Here is a 17,997-nt window from a genome sequence, read left to right on the forward strand (position 1 = left end):
GTCTTTTTCTTGAGTATGTGTTACGGGCTGGCTGGTGGCAGATGGAGCGTAGTAAGGAAAAATTCATCTTCACATGACCTAATACGGCCATTTTTCTTGCTATAAGTTTTTCTGAACTGGGAGCACTCTCAACTTCCAACACTGAGTAGTGCTATGCAAACTATTAAAATAATATCATTAAAAATACAACATGTTAGCTTCCAACAAACACATCATTATGTTTGTCCTTAAAATAAAAAAGCTGCAGAAACAGAAAAAGAAGTTATGAATGTATTTTCATTATAGCACAAAATTCTATTCTACATTATTTATCATTCCCAAATTTTTATTATATATAAAGTAGTAAATTCATGCAAATGGTACTATACAAACCTGATTCCTCAGATTCAGGGACCACTTTATCTTCAGTATGTTTACTTTCTACTGTTACAAAGAAAATTAATGATGAAAGTTACACACAGTACCATCACAATTTAGTTTTTCTCTCTTCCCTGCCCCCCATCAAATCAATATCAAACAACAAGGAAGAGTTAAATGGCAGAACAAGCAGCCAGGTCAATTTAACAGCAGAAAAAGGTACCAAACAGATTTAAAGTCCAAAAGGTTAGCCCTTCTGAATTATTGACTTTAATTCCTATTACTCCTGAAGTGATTTTGGTTATACTTGTTATTTCTGTGAAACACCAGTGATCACCTCCCCCATTACTTACATTAGAACATATTTTCCAAATGGAAAAACTAAATGAAATAGCATCAAATTCTACCATCGCTGTTCAGACAAAACTCCTGCGTAGATCACTTTGCTCYATCTGACTGAACTGAAGTCATGTTTGAAAAAATCTTCACTGCCGCTTTGACCTCTTTGGAGCACAGCTTTGAATTACATTTGACCCAGTACTGATCTGAAATTCCCTGGCACCAGTGCAACAAATACAAAAATTTACAACTTAGCCTTTTTGAGTAGTAATCTTGGAAATTAACACACTCCACCCCTCGAAGTAAAGCTGGAAGTACTTCATATAGCATATTTCTATGCATTTTTGACACATATGGAATTATATTAACAAATAGGAGAGGAAGAAAAATATTTTCTTTGGTGAACTATAAAAAAATCATACCTGATAGCTTTTTACCAATTTCCAAATCTTCAATAACTTCATCTATAAAAGAAAGTATAAAAAGAAAAAGCATATAATTATCACTTTTTACATGACTCTTTAAAATGCATATATTTCCCTTAAACACTTTAAGATCTCTATTACAAAATACATACCYGGCTCTGTGACCTCATTTATCTCCTCGGGAATGTCCTCAACAGCTAAGGAAACATGTAATTCATAGCAAAGGTGAAACTGAGCTCTAAACTGATAGAACTTACATACAACACAAAAGAACAAAGCTGACACACAGACATGTTTAACTGTTGTGAACAGTGAATCGTTATAAACAAACCTGAACTTTGATGAATTTGGCGGGGGGGGGGGGGCTTAAAAATTTTCTTGCCTTTTTCACTATGGAACTGTTATATTCAGTACCTTTTAAACAAATGCCTTTTTTGCATCAATTCTCAGTAACTTTAAAACTGATTTTTATTTAAAAAAAATCCTTAATCCTTTTGGGAATGGTCACTGCTCTCACTTTCATCTTTTGCAGCATCAGCTGCATCTGATAGATGTATTAAAAAACAAACAAAAAACCCATAAGCTCTTACCTTAAAAGACCTTTACCTCAAGGGGATGTCAAGCAAGATAAGAACAGTGCAAACTTAAAGATTTTTTTAGTAATTGAAAAGTTAGTTTTTTATGATGCATTTGCCTTTAAAAAGCTTACTCATACTGATTGGGTTTACTAACATGTTTCCTATTACTCCTGTTACCATTGTTCCAGGACCGTCTACTCTGCTATCCCAGAAAGAAATTGGAACAGAATTCAAGCGAAAAGCATGGTTTGCAAAGAAAGACAAAAAGTAATGATAGGAGTAGAGGAGGACTGATGACATTGTGGAACATTATGAAAAGCTTTTATCCTTGTGATGCAAAGCAATATAAAAAATAAATAGTTAAAAAGAAAAAAGTTAGCGCCCCAAAAGTAATGTATCTCCTGATTCCATTTTCCCAGTCTCTGACTCCACATAGTCTAAGGATGTGAACAGATAATCTTTCAATTAATTGCAAGGGGTAGTATTATAAAAATCTATCTATATATATATACATCTTATTGCAGCACTCAATTATGATCACACATGAAACCCTGCTTGTCAAAGTCCATAAACTACTGACAAAATAGACTAATTCATTGTCATTGTGCCATGGCCAGAACAGACCGCAGAACATGAAATGCTGTTGGAACTGATTGTACAGTGAATTGATGCAAATTCCTTTAGGAACCTCTATGATCATCTTGCATCAAAAGCATGTATAGATTCTTCTGGAGGCAGGGTCTGTGAAGGGGTCCTCTGTTCATCTCACCACTACATATGAAGGAGTTGCACTTCTCCTTGATCTCTGGGTGTGAGAAGCAGAAGTGATTCCTGACTAGGAACTGATGGTAAAATAAGATTCTCCTGGAAAGGAGGATTAGCCATAAGCTCAGGAAAAAGGCTAGGTCTCTCTAGCTTTTACATCCCATTTATGCTTACACATTTTTTCCAAGGGCTTCACAGCTGAGGCAAATAAGCAGGGTAAGGGGAGAGAGAGATGGGCTAAGGGTTGAATGTACCTTTGGCCACTAAAACTCCTTCAATGGGATCTGGACTTCTGTCCCAAAGGTTAAAGTCAGGATTTCCTTCTTAGTGACAAAGAAGTAACTTAAACTTTTTTTTTTTTGAAGTTAAGAATCACTGTACTTTGCTCAGTAGACAGAAGGACAGCCTGTAAACAAGAGTGTTTTGGAGATATGCTTAACTACTCTATAGCAAGGTAGTCTCCAGGAGGATTTCACAGAAGGAATCATAACGACATGCCATTGTTTCAGGACTCTGTGGCCACTAGTTTTTTTTTTTTTTTTTTTTTTTTTTTTTTTTTTTTTTTTGGTCTTAGTAATCATTAGTAAATCATTAACTAAATCAAACTAAATCAGAATAGTCTCCAAAGCCCTAGATAGTTATAGACAAGATGAGCACAGTAAAAGGCAGCACTTAGCTACACAGATACAATGAACTACAGCTGACTTAGCTAGAATTTAATAGGAGAAAGGGCATGCAAAGTCCTCAACATTTTTATATCACATATAAAGCATGACAAAGAGGACCAGTATGGGAATATAACCTATAGGAATACTCTACACTTGTTCCAGTGCTAAATTCTGATTCATTCCTCACAAGCACATTCCCATAGGGGGTTTGAACATCAAAAATCCCTCAGAGAACTTACAAAGTAATATGAAAGCCCAGAAAATTATAAGACAAAGCAATTTCACTTTCATATTAAAGACTTTCATAATAATATGATGAAAAAAGGGTTATAATACTGTCATTTCACTAAAGATAACAGTTTCTATACCATGTTCTTCATTATAATCCTCATGCACTCTGTCCTCTGTTAAAAAGCATRTATCAATATAAAAATTCATGAAATTTTAAAGACAATAATATACACAAATGATAGTGTCAAGTTTATTCAAGACAAGAAAAACTATTCAAATACATTGTATTTTACATTGTATTAAAACTCAATATTATTAAGAATTCAACTTATGTTGATTTTTTTATTTTATTTTTATTTTTTTTAAGATTTTTGGGGAAAAAAGCTGAAACATTTTCCAGCATCACAAGACAGACTTAAAAATAAGGTTCAGCAACATCAGCAGGCTTTTCTCACAAAATTCATTAAATGATCTACAAATGACCTACATTTCATAATGGAAATGCTCATAAGTCATTTCAATATACAGCAAGATTTTACAGGATAATTTGAAATGCTTTGTTTTTGGGAGGGTTGAGTTTCTTTTGTTTATTTTGAAAGACATTACTTATTCCCTAACAGTGATACACACTAACTTCAATGTTTTGGGCAAATTCTAAATGTATTTTATCTACAGAAACATTTCTATGCAATTTAAAATATACTTGGCTCATATTATAGAAAAGTAGTATGCATGTAGGTCTTTGCATTTTTGAGAATGTAAACRAAAATGTGCATGGAATGATTTACTAAGAGATTGATACTATTTATAGGATCCAATTTTTTTTTTTTTGGCTTGGTTTGGGGAAAAAAGGTCAGTGCAAGTTCCTTTCATAAGAAAAAAATAAGGTTTTAGATTGTACCTGTACGATGTTCAATAGCATCTTCTAGCATTAGCTCAGTGTCACGTTAAATTAAAATATTTAATATTTTATGTTCTAAACAAATTGTTACGCAATAGCTAAAAAGCATAAGAGAAGTTAAAATGTCACATACTACTTAGCTCATGAATAACACAGAACTAAACATACTTGAATTAATACCACAATGTTTTATATGAAAGTGACAACTGTATTGTAAACACACCCAGAAGTCACACAATATAAGTTTATATGTATTTATAGAAGGCTTAAAATTGAGAATATAAGTAGGACTTGACCCCATTGATTAGACTGGAGAACTATTCACAGAAGAAAATAAAGCCCATGTAAATTCTTGTGGATTGGATTCATGGAGTGTTACGTTCACAACTGTAATGGTAATATAGCTGCAAAACCAGTACTGCAAAAATCAGAGTTTTTTGAAACTATCTGAAAAACTATTTGAAAATAAAGTACGACTGCACAGTGAATACAACACATGACTTTGAAGCACTTTACAAAAAAGGCATAAGTGATTATGTTGCAATTTGAAGTTACGAAAATTTACAAACCTGGAGCTTCTGGCTCACTTACTGYGTTTTCCACACCCATATCATATTCATATGAAACTGTAAATTAAAAATGAAAAAAAAAATACATCTTTAACATTCTATTATTTTAATTTCCATCTACAATTTGTTTTTTCAACAGCTAAAAGTAGCTCTACAGTATAGATCTAGTTGAAAATTGACCAATTAACACCTTACAAACAGACTTCTGCAACTGGACACATGTCATTCCAATGGAAATTTTTGGACCATCCGCTCTTCCAGTCTTCTGATATGCCCTCATTATGAAAACTAGACCCATAAAAGCCATGAGTTGCTAGGAAGATTTTTGAATGGCTCTCCTAATATGAATTAAAAATATAATCTTCCATTATCTTCAAAATTCTAAAGTAGCTTCTTTATTAATGTGCAGAAAAAATCACTAGTGCTTATCTACAGAGGACAGCCACTGCCTATGGTAGCCAGAAAACAGACCTTGAAAAATATGTACATTCACTTATGGTATCACAGAAATAGAACAATTTACTTCTTTTCATAGATTAGCTAAAAATTTAGATTCTTTTCCTCTGTGCCTGCAATTCTTTGAGATGCTGTAACTACACTCAATAGGATGCACCAGACTTAACACATGGCACTGAAGGTAAAGTAACTACTCTTTTTTCTTTTGAAGTGTAGCAGCAAGGATTCCAAATTGGTAGCTGGAAAGCAGCAGTTTCTCACAAAGGTGGAAATAAGCAGTTTTAGCTGTATCAAACAGAAACAAAATTATTGTTCTGTCATATTTGGCATTAAGCAATGCTGCAAAATCCAGAACTAACATTTAGCCAAAGACAATAAGCCTAGTCCAAACTGAAATCAATATTTGATGTAAATGGAAGAGGCTTGCRTGTACAATAGACAATTACTAACATCCAGAAGAAAATACTTTTCAGACAACAGAAAAACTGTAATATCCACTTAAAGTTCCTAAATAAATCTCTCTCTTTTTATATGTTAGGTATGATAACAAAACTGCAGGAAGAGGGACTAATGAAACCAAAGTAAGAAAATTCCTATATGGCATCAAGTGCAGCATGAAGAAGCCTAGATGTTTATTGGATTAGTCCAAGTAAAATTTCAAAAAGCATTAAGATCAATTAGGATGTACAGAAGCCAGTGCAAGGACAGTTCATTAGGAAGCATTTGGTGCTGATTGATTCTCTGATAGTATAATTGGCCATAAAGAAATGAGCAGTCCTGATGGAAAGGTAAGCTTTCAGAAGATGACAGCAAGGTTTCAAGTAAGAAGACAAATCTCTGACTGATGACAAGAACAATGCCCAGAAGAATTTTAGCATTGTAGAAAAAAAAAAAAAGACAGACTAATATGGGCAATAAACCTCATTCCCACATTCTTAGATACAGCCACAGATCTGTTTATCTGGGTCCTAAACATACATCTACAACAGCCAGAAACACAGAAAAAAGTATAAATGAAGTTCTTGCATTACTGAAAACAAAGTTTTCTTACCTATCACTCCATCCCTTATAGTAGCATTTGCAATAGCAAATATGATACACTCCTTTCAGTCAGAGTAAAAACATCCAAGATAATCAAAAAGAACAGTTTGGGGGGGGGGGGGAATATTTCGGAATCATGTATTACTAAACCAGCTGAACAGTTTCTCTTTTCCTCTCTCATATCATTTGCTACATAAAGGCATAAAACCAGTATTACAGAGTTTGGAAAAAACAGAATTATACCTGGAACTTCATATGTTTCAGGCTCCATTGCTCCAAGACCATCTGCTAAAATATCAGTGTCTGAGAGACAAAGATATAYTTACACATTTTAAAAATTTAAATCAATATATAATGCTGCATACTGTATAACAAAATGTTATGGAAGGATAGAGTCAAATTTCTAAGCAGGCATTCTACGCAAATTTCTTTTAATATCAGAAAGATATTTTATAGGTTGAAAGAAAAAAATACATATGTAAAGCTGAGTATGTAYATGCGTGTATAAATACACACATATGCTGTATATACATTTGCTCAAATAAAGACAGCTTTCCCCACAAAATGTTCTGTTCTAATTCAAGCACAATGTTTTAAAATCCACCTGCATGAAACTCTAAGTGTAAAGAAAATAAAATATATTCACTTTTGCCTTCTTAATAATCATGCTAAAGATTAAACAAAGAAAAACAGAATTTGAATGTCTCATCTATTCCTCTACTTTAACTTGCACCATGGACAAAAGSAAGAGATGCAAAAACAAGCAGCTATAATAAATTCAGACTGAAAACAACTACTTCAGTCATGAAATAAGAATGTCATTTTACTTCCAGAAATCAGAACTTTTAGATGACACCCATTGCATGAGTTTAACAAAAAGATGTCTTAAGGTATACAAAATTTTCAGTACTTCAGATAAAAGCATCTTCTCAGAAATACTCTTCCCTAACTTAGTTTTAGACCAGTTAATTCTGCTTTAATATTTTAATTACAAACAAGTTTGTTTCACCCTATCAACGCTTCAGGGCAGCAGGATATAGCTGTTACGTTCTCAGTGGGACTTATAATTCATATATAGCATTCTCTTACAGAGCCACATTAGAAGGAAAGTAGAGCATGAATAGGACTGTCTAGAAAAGGCTTTTGCAAATATACTTTTAAAATTTAGTTTTATAAACTAGCAAGCCTGGAAGCAGACTCCTTACCTTTCTGAATTGAGTCTGGCAACTCATATGCTTCTGGCATTTCATTCTCTAATTCTCCATGTAAGTCATCTGCTGTAGGAGTTCCAAAAGCTTCTTCAGGTATTTCTTCCTTCACTTGCCACTGGTCATTTATGCTTTCATCTACATCTTCATGTCTCTCTCCTAATTAATAATACAGAATGTTAAAGAATACCAACTCTTCGGTAAATTTTATTACCGGTGAATATTGAGCTTTCAGCACACCTTTAATATTTTTCAGCTACTCCTTGAAGGGGACGGGGGCAGACAAATCAATTGCCCCTTACAGTAGTATAATCCCAAAATATTTGCACTGACTCACCAGTGTCAGAATCATTCATGGGGAAAAACACAGTAAAAACATCTCCATTTAACTATACTTGCACTATATACAGTATTTTGAGGAAGATCTTGTCAACTGAGTGATTTGAGCTACTGCTGCCCAACATCTCTTGAATAATAGGCTACAGTAGTAGAATTTGCTGACTAAACTTCTAAAATTTTCTTGGGAATTACAAATCTGTTTATTAGGACTTTCTGTGCAGGCAAAAGTACTTTGAGTGCATACTAAAATAAGAATTGAAGATTTGTCTAGCCTTGGACAGTATTTATAAATTCTTCAGTGATTTCTAAGTATTAATGCATACCAGACTGGGAATGGAGAGCTTCATGAAGAACAGACTGAATTTCCTCTTCCAATTCTACTTCAGCATTCTTGTGCTCTGAAAGGATTACAAGTTGCAGCAGAGATAAGTGCAAAAGACAAAGCCTATACATTAGCTCATGGCTTGCAGCTTTTCGTAGTCTCATTCCATAAGGTTCTGTACAGATTTATTTCATGAATCTCTGCAACCCATGCAACTACAAAAACATTTTGGTTTTGTTTACTCTCCAATTCTGAAAGTATTGCATCTATTTCTAATAAAACTCCTAAAGATGAATTGAAAGAATTTACTTGCAGCTACTTACAGTGGGTGTTCTGCATGTATCTTTTTCTCAGTGGCAATAACATCATTATTTCAGATAACTATTCCTATCAAGAATTCTCTCCTGAGTAATCTTTTAACTAACACTTTCATCCATCACATTCCTACAATTTAGGCAGCAGCACTAGCATGCTATAGCTTGACAACAAAAGGTCAGTTTCATAAGTGGAGGGTTGGTTATTTTATAAGTAGGGAGAATAGATACTAGTATTCCAATAGCAAGGACTTCTCCAGGCAATTCATAGCAGAAGAAATTCCAGACTGATTTCAGGGCCAAGCAAACACCAAACACACAAACCCAGAACATAACAGGAATYGGTAAAGAAGCACTGCCTTCATATAAATGTCCTAAAATTAACATCAAGAAATTCAATGGTATGTGAAAACAATCACAATTTTATTCTCAAATAAAGGTCTGTAATGGCACCAGTTACGTAAACACATAAAAATGACACCTTAAATGGAATATATTTTATAAACGATAATGAAAGGAAATTCAAGTCTTTTAAAAACAGATTCTATATTCCAGTTTATTAACCATGTGCTCAACTTTTGTGGGTTATCATGTTTAGGTTCATATAAACATCTAGTAGGATGCACTTCTTCCAAGAACTGGAAAAAAATACAGTCTCTGAATAACACCAAATGCCTATCACATACCTGAAAGCTGACAYGTAAAATTATCTTTACTGGAACTCCTCTTGAACCTAATAAATTTTACTTTTTTTTTTCTTTTATGTTTAAGTGATTTTTCACCACTAGGCACCAAATTTACTGTATTTATGATGTACTACTTGTTTTAGTAGAAAAATGAACATTTGAATAAGCTTACCAAGTGATTCTACTTTCTATTTTTAGTTTAAAACTACTGAAATGCAAAAGTGCTTGAATTAAACAATAACAAGACACTTTTCTATTGTTGCTAAATCACTTCAGAAAATGAGAACAGTGCTATTACTAAAATTACAAAATTTGTCATATCAATTTTGTTGTGGTTAATATTTATTTGGGGATGAGAATGACTGTTATACAACTGCTTCTGTGTTTTTCATCTGCTTAGGTTGAGACAACTGATTCGATTTTACGAACAGGCACAAAAATTAAAATAAAAAAAATATAAATGGTAGTATGTTTTTTTCCCTTTTCCACAAGCAGGTGAATGATTTTATGAATTTTGATTTTTTTTTTAATGTGGAAAAGCTGCTGTCATTCTGATTGGTTGATAGTGTTGCATATATATTACAGCCACAACTGTACACCAGCATAAAATTATCTGATGTGATATTGCTCCACTGGTATTCATGAGAGCTCAGATGAGTGCCTTCTAAACACATAACCTATAAACTTTCAGTGGTTGGTGATTTACATAAAGTTACTAGCAGTGACTCCAGTTAAATAAACTATAGTAGATAAACACCACATAAAAGCGATAGCATGAAAGATTTATATTTCTACCCAAAGGAAAAACACCATACTGAGGAACCATAACTACAGTTCAAATGAAACAGTGTGTTTTTTGTTTCATCTGTGGTTTACTAGACGTCTTACCTGATTCGACAAACTGCTCAGCAGGCTGAAYGGTCTCCTCAGATTCTGGTGATGTTGGCTGTGCTGGGACAGATCTTTCTTTAAGGCCTGCATTTTTCAGTTATAAAGTTAATATATAATTGAATCAAAACAAAAAAAACTAAAGTTAAGAAAGAGACAATCTTGTTCCAATTATTTCAATAACAAAGGAAAAATTAATTGACATTAAACACTTCAAAAGGTATCCAAAAGGTATTCAAAAGGTATATTCAAAAGATATATAAATGATTACTACAGGGCCATACTGATATAATGTACTCAAAGACTAAAGTATATTCAGACAGTATACAGATATATGTTTTGAAGACCTAAAAAAATATAATGAGAAAAACTAGATGGAATTTTAAGCAGCCGTGTCTAGTTCAAAGTAACTAAACAAATCACAATGCTATTCTCATGGTCTGCTCAGTATTTATAAGAAAAATATGCTGCAGTTTTCTTTTCTTTCTTTCTTTTTTTTTTTAACTGTTCTTCTCTTTGGGGAAAACAGTGTTTCATATGATCATTTTTATATTTTATATATGTTTTTATGAATAACTGCCTTGAACTTTACAATGTACTGCTCATTATGATAGAGATTATCAGACCTTCCAAGATTTAACATAGGAATTTGTAAAGAAATCTTTAGATCTAACTTTGTCTTCAATATCAAGTAATCTCAGTCTTGCATTTCTTTTAACTCCTGAGTTAGTACAGAAAAAAGTATGACTGATGGAATTCTGCCACCAAGATGCTTACTATTTATACCACTAAGTCTTTCTGGATCAAAACATGATGAAAAGCAAGCAAGTAGTAATAATGATCAACATCAAGGTAAGAGATAAAGGTAATTTACATCTTACTTGGATAAATATCTGTCCAAGATTAAGCTGGTCATTAATTCTCATTTTCTGTCCTAGTTTCAGAAACCACAGTGAAAAGCTTGAGAGATTATGCCACAGCCTAAGACATCACATCCTCAAGAAGAATTTATTGATGTTAGCCTAATCCTCCTTTCAGTTATCCTTTAAGAAGGCTTCAATCAAGATTCTGACTGGATATAAAAAAATCCTTTTTCCCTGTGAGCACATTCAGTCAGTGGAACAGGCTGCCCATAGAGGTTGCGCAGTCTCCATCCTTGGAGGTTTTCAAGATCAGACTAGATAAAGCCCAGAGTACCCTGGTCTTATCTCAGTTGACTCTGCTTTGAGCAGGATGTTGGACTACAGACCTCTTGAAGTCACTTCCAAACTGAATTCTCCTGTGATCCTTTGTTGGTTTTCCTAGATTCGATCTTAAATATGAGTTGTGAGGTCAATTAAGTTAAAGATGCTTTCTTAAATAAAAAAACAGCATCTCTCCTCAGGAGGAGAAAAAAAAAAACCCACCACAGAACTGGTTTCTCAGAGTAGTATGCAAAGAAATGAATTGAATTGTAATAATAATTAAAGAAGAACAAGCTACACTATAATGAGTACTCTGCTGCTGCCAAGACTTATAAAAGGAACTGTAAGTGAAACAGCATAAGTATTGTATTTCAAGGCACTAAAGTTTTAAAAAAATTATTATTAAGTCTCTGCTGGAGTCAGATATATCTCAGTACAAATATGATTGGTGTGCCTCAAAACAACTTTGTGTAAACTACAGAGATTTTATTATTTTATGAACTGTGAAAAGCACATATATTTATTCCACTATCCTATATATGTAACATGAACAGGAGAAAAATGAATTAATTCTAATTTTACTTTTTGTATTATCTAAACTACATTAAGTATTTTTAAAAAGTATCATAGCTAAGAGCCCACTACTATAGAGGCAAGATCAGATCCTAGAGAAAAAAGCCTAATTTACACCTTTCTTCTTTGCCAATTTTCTCCTGTCTCATTAAAAAAATATATATATTCAAAAATATTATTGGGTAACACTTACATTCACCTTTTGCTGCAGTAATATTAATGACTAAAAGAGTGAAAAGTTACTTCATTCTATAATCAGCTTTAAATACAGAATGGGGAGGGGGGGAAGCTAATTACTTATTAGCCACAATCTCAGAATTTAGAATCTGGAAGAGTAGAAACAGCCACACTACTTTCACACATACAATCCACTCTCTTATAATATACACATCCTTTAAAGAAGTACTGAGCCTATAACCTCTGATAACCCACACCTCCATTTTAAGACATCCATTTTCTCTGCTTCATGAACAATAAATGCATTCAAAGCATTTCAAAAGATATTCAGTCCTTCACAACAAGCAAGCACTTACAGTGCATAAAAGGAAAGAAGTGACTAGCAAATGTTTTGTTTATCTTGCACACTTCTCACTTTTGCTTTGATGCTTTATAGACCAGCTATCAAATGGGTGTTTCTCACTGTCCCCTATTTGAACCTGTTCAGTATGCAGTATGCTATATCATATATTTTTTGCAAGATACTTTTTCATCTGATATGAAAATAAAGTTACACTCAGTTTTTACTTTTGGTGCATTTTTTGAGTTTAAGTGGTAACTTGCCATGTTAAACTGAATGACAATAATATTTCACAGAGATACGTAACAGCACAACAAACCTCCGGGGCAAAAATCTCATTTTATTATGTGCGTATTTGTATAGCCTACAGTGCTGCTCAAAAGAAATGTTCTTTGAAAAAGGAACTATTTTAGAACCAGACAGACTTTGAGTCATATACAAGAATATATAGCAAGTAGAAATTCATTCCAAATTTCACTCCCCAGACAATTACAATTTCTGCTGCACTAGAGGAGAAAACAAAAAGTGACATACACTATCTCCCTCTGCCACCAGCCCTGAGATATGTGATTTTAGCGTTCCTCTATCAAATGTGTAACTTAACACCAAACAGAGCGAAGACAAATAAATATATCTTTATCATCATTGAAACTTAAAAAATAAAACTCATTACACAAGTGCATTTATCAAATATGATTCCTGAAGATAACAAATTTTTACACTTTTTTTTTTAAACAAAAGGCGCCTTCAACAGTATAATTTTTGTAAAACGCATCTTTCCCCCTTCTTCCCACATATATAAATATTTGAAAAGTAGCTCAATACATCAACTCTTTCAATTATCAGAGCGAGAATCTTAAGGTATTGTACTACTTGCCACTACTTTTATTTAATCTATTTTTAAAAAGTTTCCTCTCAAAGAATCATATTGTATCTTACCCTACTACCACATCTTTTAACCCTAGGGACCAAAGCATCTTAGAGAGACATGTATGTRCTCTATCAACACACAGGCATTGCCAACAGTTTTATACAGAAAATTGAAGCAGGCCCAAGAACAGAACATAGGAATCAACCTTCAGGATTTTATCTTACTGCCACCYGCGTGCATACACTCAAGCTCTACTTCACTCTTTTGTTTTATTTTCTTTAAAAAAATACTGCAATATTACAGTAAAAAAATCTTCAACTGTCATCACAAATTTTGTTCTGAATCTTTTGTAATTTTATTGGGTAATTAATGTTTCAACAAAATAAGCAACACTATTTGTCTAGTAAAATTAGAAAATATTCCTTTCCTCAATAAACAAGAAAGCAAGTATAGATTCAATAACATATTGAAGGATAAATCCTTCCAAAGAAATGTTTTGTAACCTCCTATTTATTCTAATTAGACTGCTGGATAAATCACTCCTCACTGCTAAAAATATAGAAGATATAACAGCAAATTAACATAGGAGCTTGCTTACAGAAATGTCAGGTACTTAAAAAGTGCTGTTTGAAGAAAATAATCTTAATAGCTGTAAAACAGAAGCTGTTCTCTAATCAAGTTCAACTAGAATACAGTAACGAAAGAACACCACTCTTCTTTAAATAGGAATGAAAACAAACAATATTCATCAACGGTGCAAAGGTCTAATTTTCATAAGTATTTATTGGAAGCTTCCGGTGGAAGACTGCTACTAGAGGAAAAGCAATTCTGAAAATCTGACCCTGATTTTGAACGGTTGAATAATTTGGAAAATCCGGCCACAGTAAACTGAAGAGTTAACGAAGTAAGTTCAGACCAAAAGATAACAAAGAAAAAAAAGGCAGAATATACTGTCACAGGATCCATACAAACTGTGTAGTAGCACTTTGGCTGAGTATAYGCTGAAGTCACACAACTAAATGCAACACTACACAGATGCTCAAACCAACTTTAAAATAGTTTTATCAGTCTACCTAGGGCAACAAAGTTTACCGGAGAATAATTTACACTTCCTTACTATCATCCTATGACAACATGTTCCATTAATACTCTTGTTTTTGGCAAAAAAACAAAAAACAAAACAAAAAAAACCCAAACTCATGGATTTTTACTGCATGTGTCCAGATAATCCTCATTTGCTTTTAAAGTTATACTTGATACACAACATTACACTTTCATCTCCACACCAAGAAAATAGTATTTTCATACAAAGCAAACAAAGAAAGGAAATTTTTCAGATTTACATTAAGAGTATGCTTAAAAGTAACCGGCATTAATTTGATATTCTGTTTTCAATACACATAAAGTTAGCCAAGATACATTAACATAYGTACATATTTGACTTTCACAGCAGACATTTTGCTTTCTGTTTACAATGTCAGTACATGTGTAGCAGTTTTCAAAAAGTGATTAGTGATTATATAAAACCTTTGTTCACACTTATCATTTCTACAGAACATGATCTTCTTATTGCCATATTTACCATATTCCTATAAATATGCTCATCCTTCAGGTCTGTTCCTACTTAGCACAACTGGAACACTGTTTATTTCTTTTCTTTCTTGTCTTCCTTTGCTGAGCTTTCAGAAATTTTGGATGGGTTTTTAGCCATTTTTTTTGTTTCTTTGTCTTTTCCCACCTGAATAATACCATCCTTTTCACTGGCTGATTTTTTTGTCGTATCCTTGGATTTTACATTTTTGTCTAGGCCTTTTTCCTTTCCTTTGTCTCTTTTAACCTTGTCAGAATCTTTCTTTAATTTATCCATCTCAACAGTTCTCTTGTCCTTTCGAACAGCAGCATCTTTTCCTTTCCTGGCTTTCTTTTTTTCTTCCTCATCTTTGATTTCATCCTTCTTGGATTCCTGCTTCTCCTTTACTTTCTTGACTGGTTCTTTAATTGCTTCTTTTACTTTTTAGTTTTTCATTTAAAAAAGGGGGAAATGTTCAATAAGAGAACCATTTTTAGATCAGAGAATATATTTTATGAGCAACTATCTACAAGCTTTGATCATCTTCTTGCTTAATGTTTGTTAAATACCAGTTTAAACGTGTTTATTTAACTACTTAAGCTTTAAGCAATTTAAACAAATCAGCTTTGACTTTTAGCAATATCTCACACCATGCAGCCAGCCATCCAATAACCTTAGCTTACTGTAACTGCATCTGAATAAAGCATTAAACTACTAAAAAACATGCCTCTATTATCTTATTGTTAACTTACTTCTACAGAATGCTAACAACACTTTTGTCTATGAGCATGAAAATCACAACATGTTTTGAATCTTTGATAATGGTGTGACCACTGTAGGGTCTAGAAACATCAAAAACATATCCAAAAGAAAATTTTTTCACAATTTTTTCAACTTACTAGAACAACAAATGAAAGTGTTATAATAACATAAACCTACACTACAATATTTTACAGACATTGTTATCTCAGCTCAGGCCAAAGGTTGAAATGGAGTTTATATACATATTTTACAAAAATAAAAAAATGCCAGTACAAAATACTTAAGAAGAAAGAAATAACAATATCCTGGTGAATTAAATCAACTGCAAAAAAGTTATTGTTTAATTTGGTTTAATCATATTCCATGAAATCAAAGTAACAATGATAAATCAATTACTATATCTTTGCTTTTCAATATATGGTGCTATTAATATATATATWTTTTTACCTAGGTATTGCATCTCTTGTACTTATTTTCTCTATTTAAGTTATATTATTCATTTGGCTGTGATGCAGTATCTAGGTAATATACCAACAGAACAAGTCAGAACARCATTCTTGAAATTTAAAAGTTCAGTTATTCACTTCCACTTTGCTCAGTGTTGAAAAATACCATCACAGTACCAGCAATATTCCCCAGAATAAGCAATTTTTTACTTTTAATAAAGTTTAGAAAACTTTCCATTAATTCTCTGCAGGCCATATTTGTATTTACTTTCAAGAAAGGTAATACATCCACATTATTTAGAAAAATCAATAAAGATCTGAAATATAAAATACAACAGGTATTTGTATTCAGACAAATAAAAAATTTATTTATTTATTTATTTATTTTTTTTTTACACAAAGCATTTGGAAATATATCACAGCAGTTCTTCATTCGCATATCAAACATCTTTGAAAAATAAACCAAAGCACAGGAATGAATTGTTAAATGACATATTTTTTAAATTCTTGGAAACACACAATTTTGATCAAGTCATACCAAGCACAATGCAGAACAAAAGCTAAAAATTTCAAACTGCATGCAAAGATGCTAAGAAAAATTCAGATGAATGTGAGAGCTTTCCCCAGCAGATGTATTTTTTCTCTAATGTGAGTTTGTATTATAAACAAAAAAAGTATTTTTCACATACTGCTAGAAAAATAAAACAAAAACACAGAATAGTCTTAGTGTGTTTAATCCAATGAATAGACTGTATTCTTTACATAGTAATATGCTGTGTTTAGGTAACTGAACACATCTTAAAAGTCAAGAAGTACCAGAAGTAGTGTTCATCTGGGAGTATGATGCTTTGCTTGGGCTAATTAGTTTCTTAGTCTGTTTGTYGCACTAAACACATTTAGACTATTATGTGTTGTTTTTGTAGCCATTTAATTACAAATTGGATTAATTTCTTATATTATTATAAATTTATATACATGTAGAAATATATATAAATGTAACATATATGTCTTATAATAATTTTATATTTAAATGTAATTATAACCACTATTCCTGCTGATTTCTTTGGTAGGCATTGTGCCAGTTCTCTCTCAAATACATCAACTTATACAATTTTATGTATATTTATTAAACATTAATTCAAATAAGAGATCTTCAGGTATATACAATAAATTGGTCTCAAGCTATCTTGCTTTAAGCTTGGAAAAATTAAGATGATCACTGCAATCAATTCCGCAAATAATATTAAGTGGGAAGAGTTCCCGAACTTTATCTAAATTTCTCCTCCCATAAGAAAGAAATGGATGAAACTATTTAAGTGCAGACTTAAGCAGAAATTAAGGTACTCAAGTCCAATTACAAGACAATAATAGTATTATGAATTCATGAAAGATAAGTAAAAGAGGATTTGGCAGAAGAGCAAATCCTGTGTATACACCAGGGTTTTTTGTTTTTGTTTTTGTTTTTGTTTTTTTACACACAGAATAAGAAGTAAACATTAAATGCTTATAAGCCAAAAGACAACTGTTGTAAAAATGTTTGCACAAATGAAAAAAGAAACTCTAGTTAGGAAAGCACTCACGTTGTGATTAAATTATAACCAGTAACAAAAAAACACTGAACATTGGAGTGGATAATAGTTTGCTGCACTGTCAGACAATAATTAGCCAACATAGCTAATATTAGTAAACATTATTATAACCTGCAATCTCTATTTGCAACACGCATGCATTTCAGACATATCTGCTAAGGTTCACTGACAAAAAGAATATTAAAATACCTTTAACTTTAGTTTTTTTCTTGGCTACCCCTCCTGGCTCCTCACCTGATATGTTGTAAAATGGAAATAGGTTATGAATATACCTGTGATGTTCAACAAACACAATATAACACTTTCAGATCTGTCATTTAAAAAAATTATCTTTATATAGCACAATGCATTGCTATGGAGAGATACCAAAAGTTTGCTCATTAAGAATGAAGTACCTC

General features: G+C 32.5%; 1 protein-coding gene across 1 annotated transcript in view; it reads right to left on the reverse strand.

Annotated features, from left to right (window-relative positions):
- The window catches only part of LOC112978656 (aspartyl/asparaginyl beta-hydroxylase-like), a 65,316-nt gene extending 60,203 nt beyond the window's left edge, over positions 1-5,113 (reverse strand). Inside the window, exons 1-6 of the mRNA XM_026092299.1 lie at positions 5,029-5,113; positions 4,834-4,890; positions 3,469-3,536; positions 1,274-1,373; positions 1,119-1,160; positions 373-423 (exon numbers count right to left, since the gene is read on the reverse strand). Coding sequence (XP_025948084.1) covers positions 373-423; positions 1,119-1,160; positions 1,274-1,373; positions 3,469-3,536; positions 4,834-4,890; positions 5,029-5,113 — 403 coding nt within the window. The remainder of the gene's footprint in view (positions 1-372; positions 424-1,118; positions 1,161-1,273; positions 1,374-3,468; positions 3,537-4,833; positions 4,891-5,028) is intronic.
- Between the last annotated feature and the right edge of the window lie 12,884 nt (positions 5,114-17,997).

The sequence above is a fragment of the Apteryx rowi genome, unplaced genomic scaffold (assembly GCF_003343035.1).
Source record: "Apteryx rowi isolate R43461 unplaced genomic scaffold, aptRow1 scaffold_96, whole genome shotgun sequence".
Taxonomy (NCBI): domain Eukaryota; kingdom Metazoa; phylum Chordata; class Aves; order Apterygiformes; family Apterygidae; genus Apteryx; species Apteryx rowi.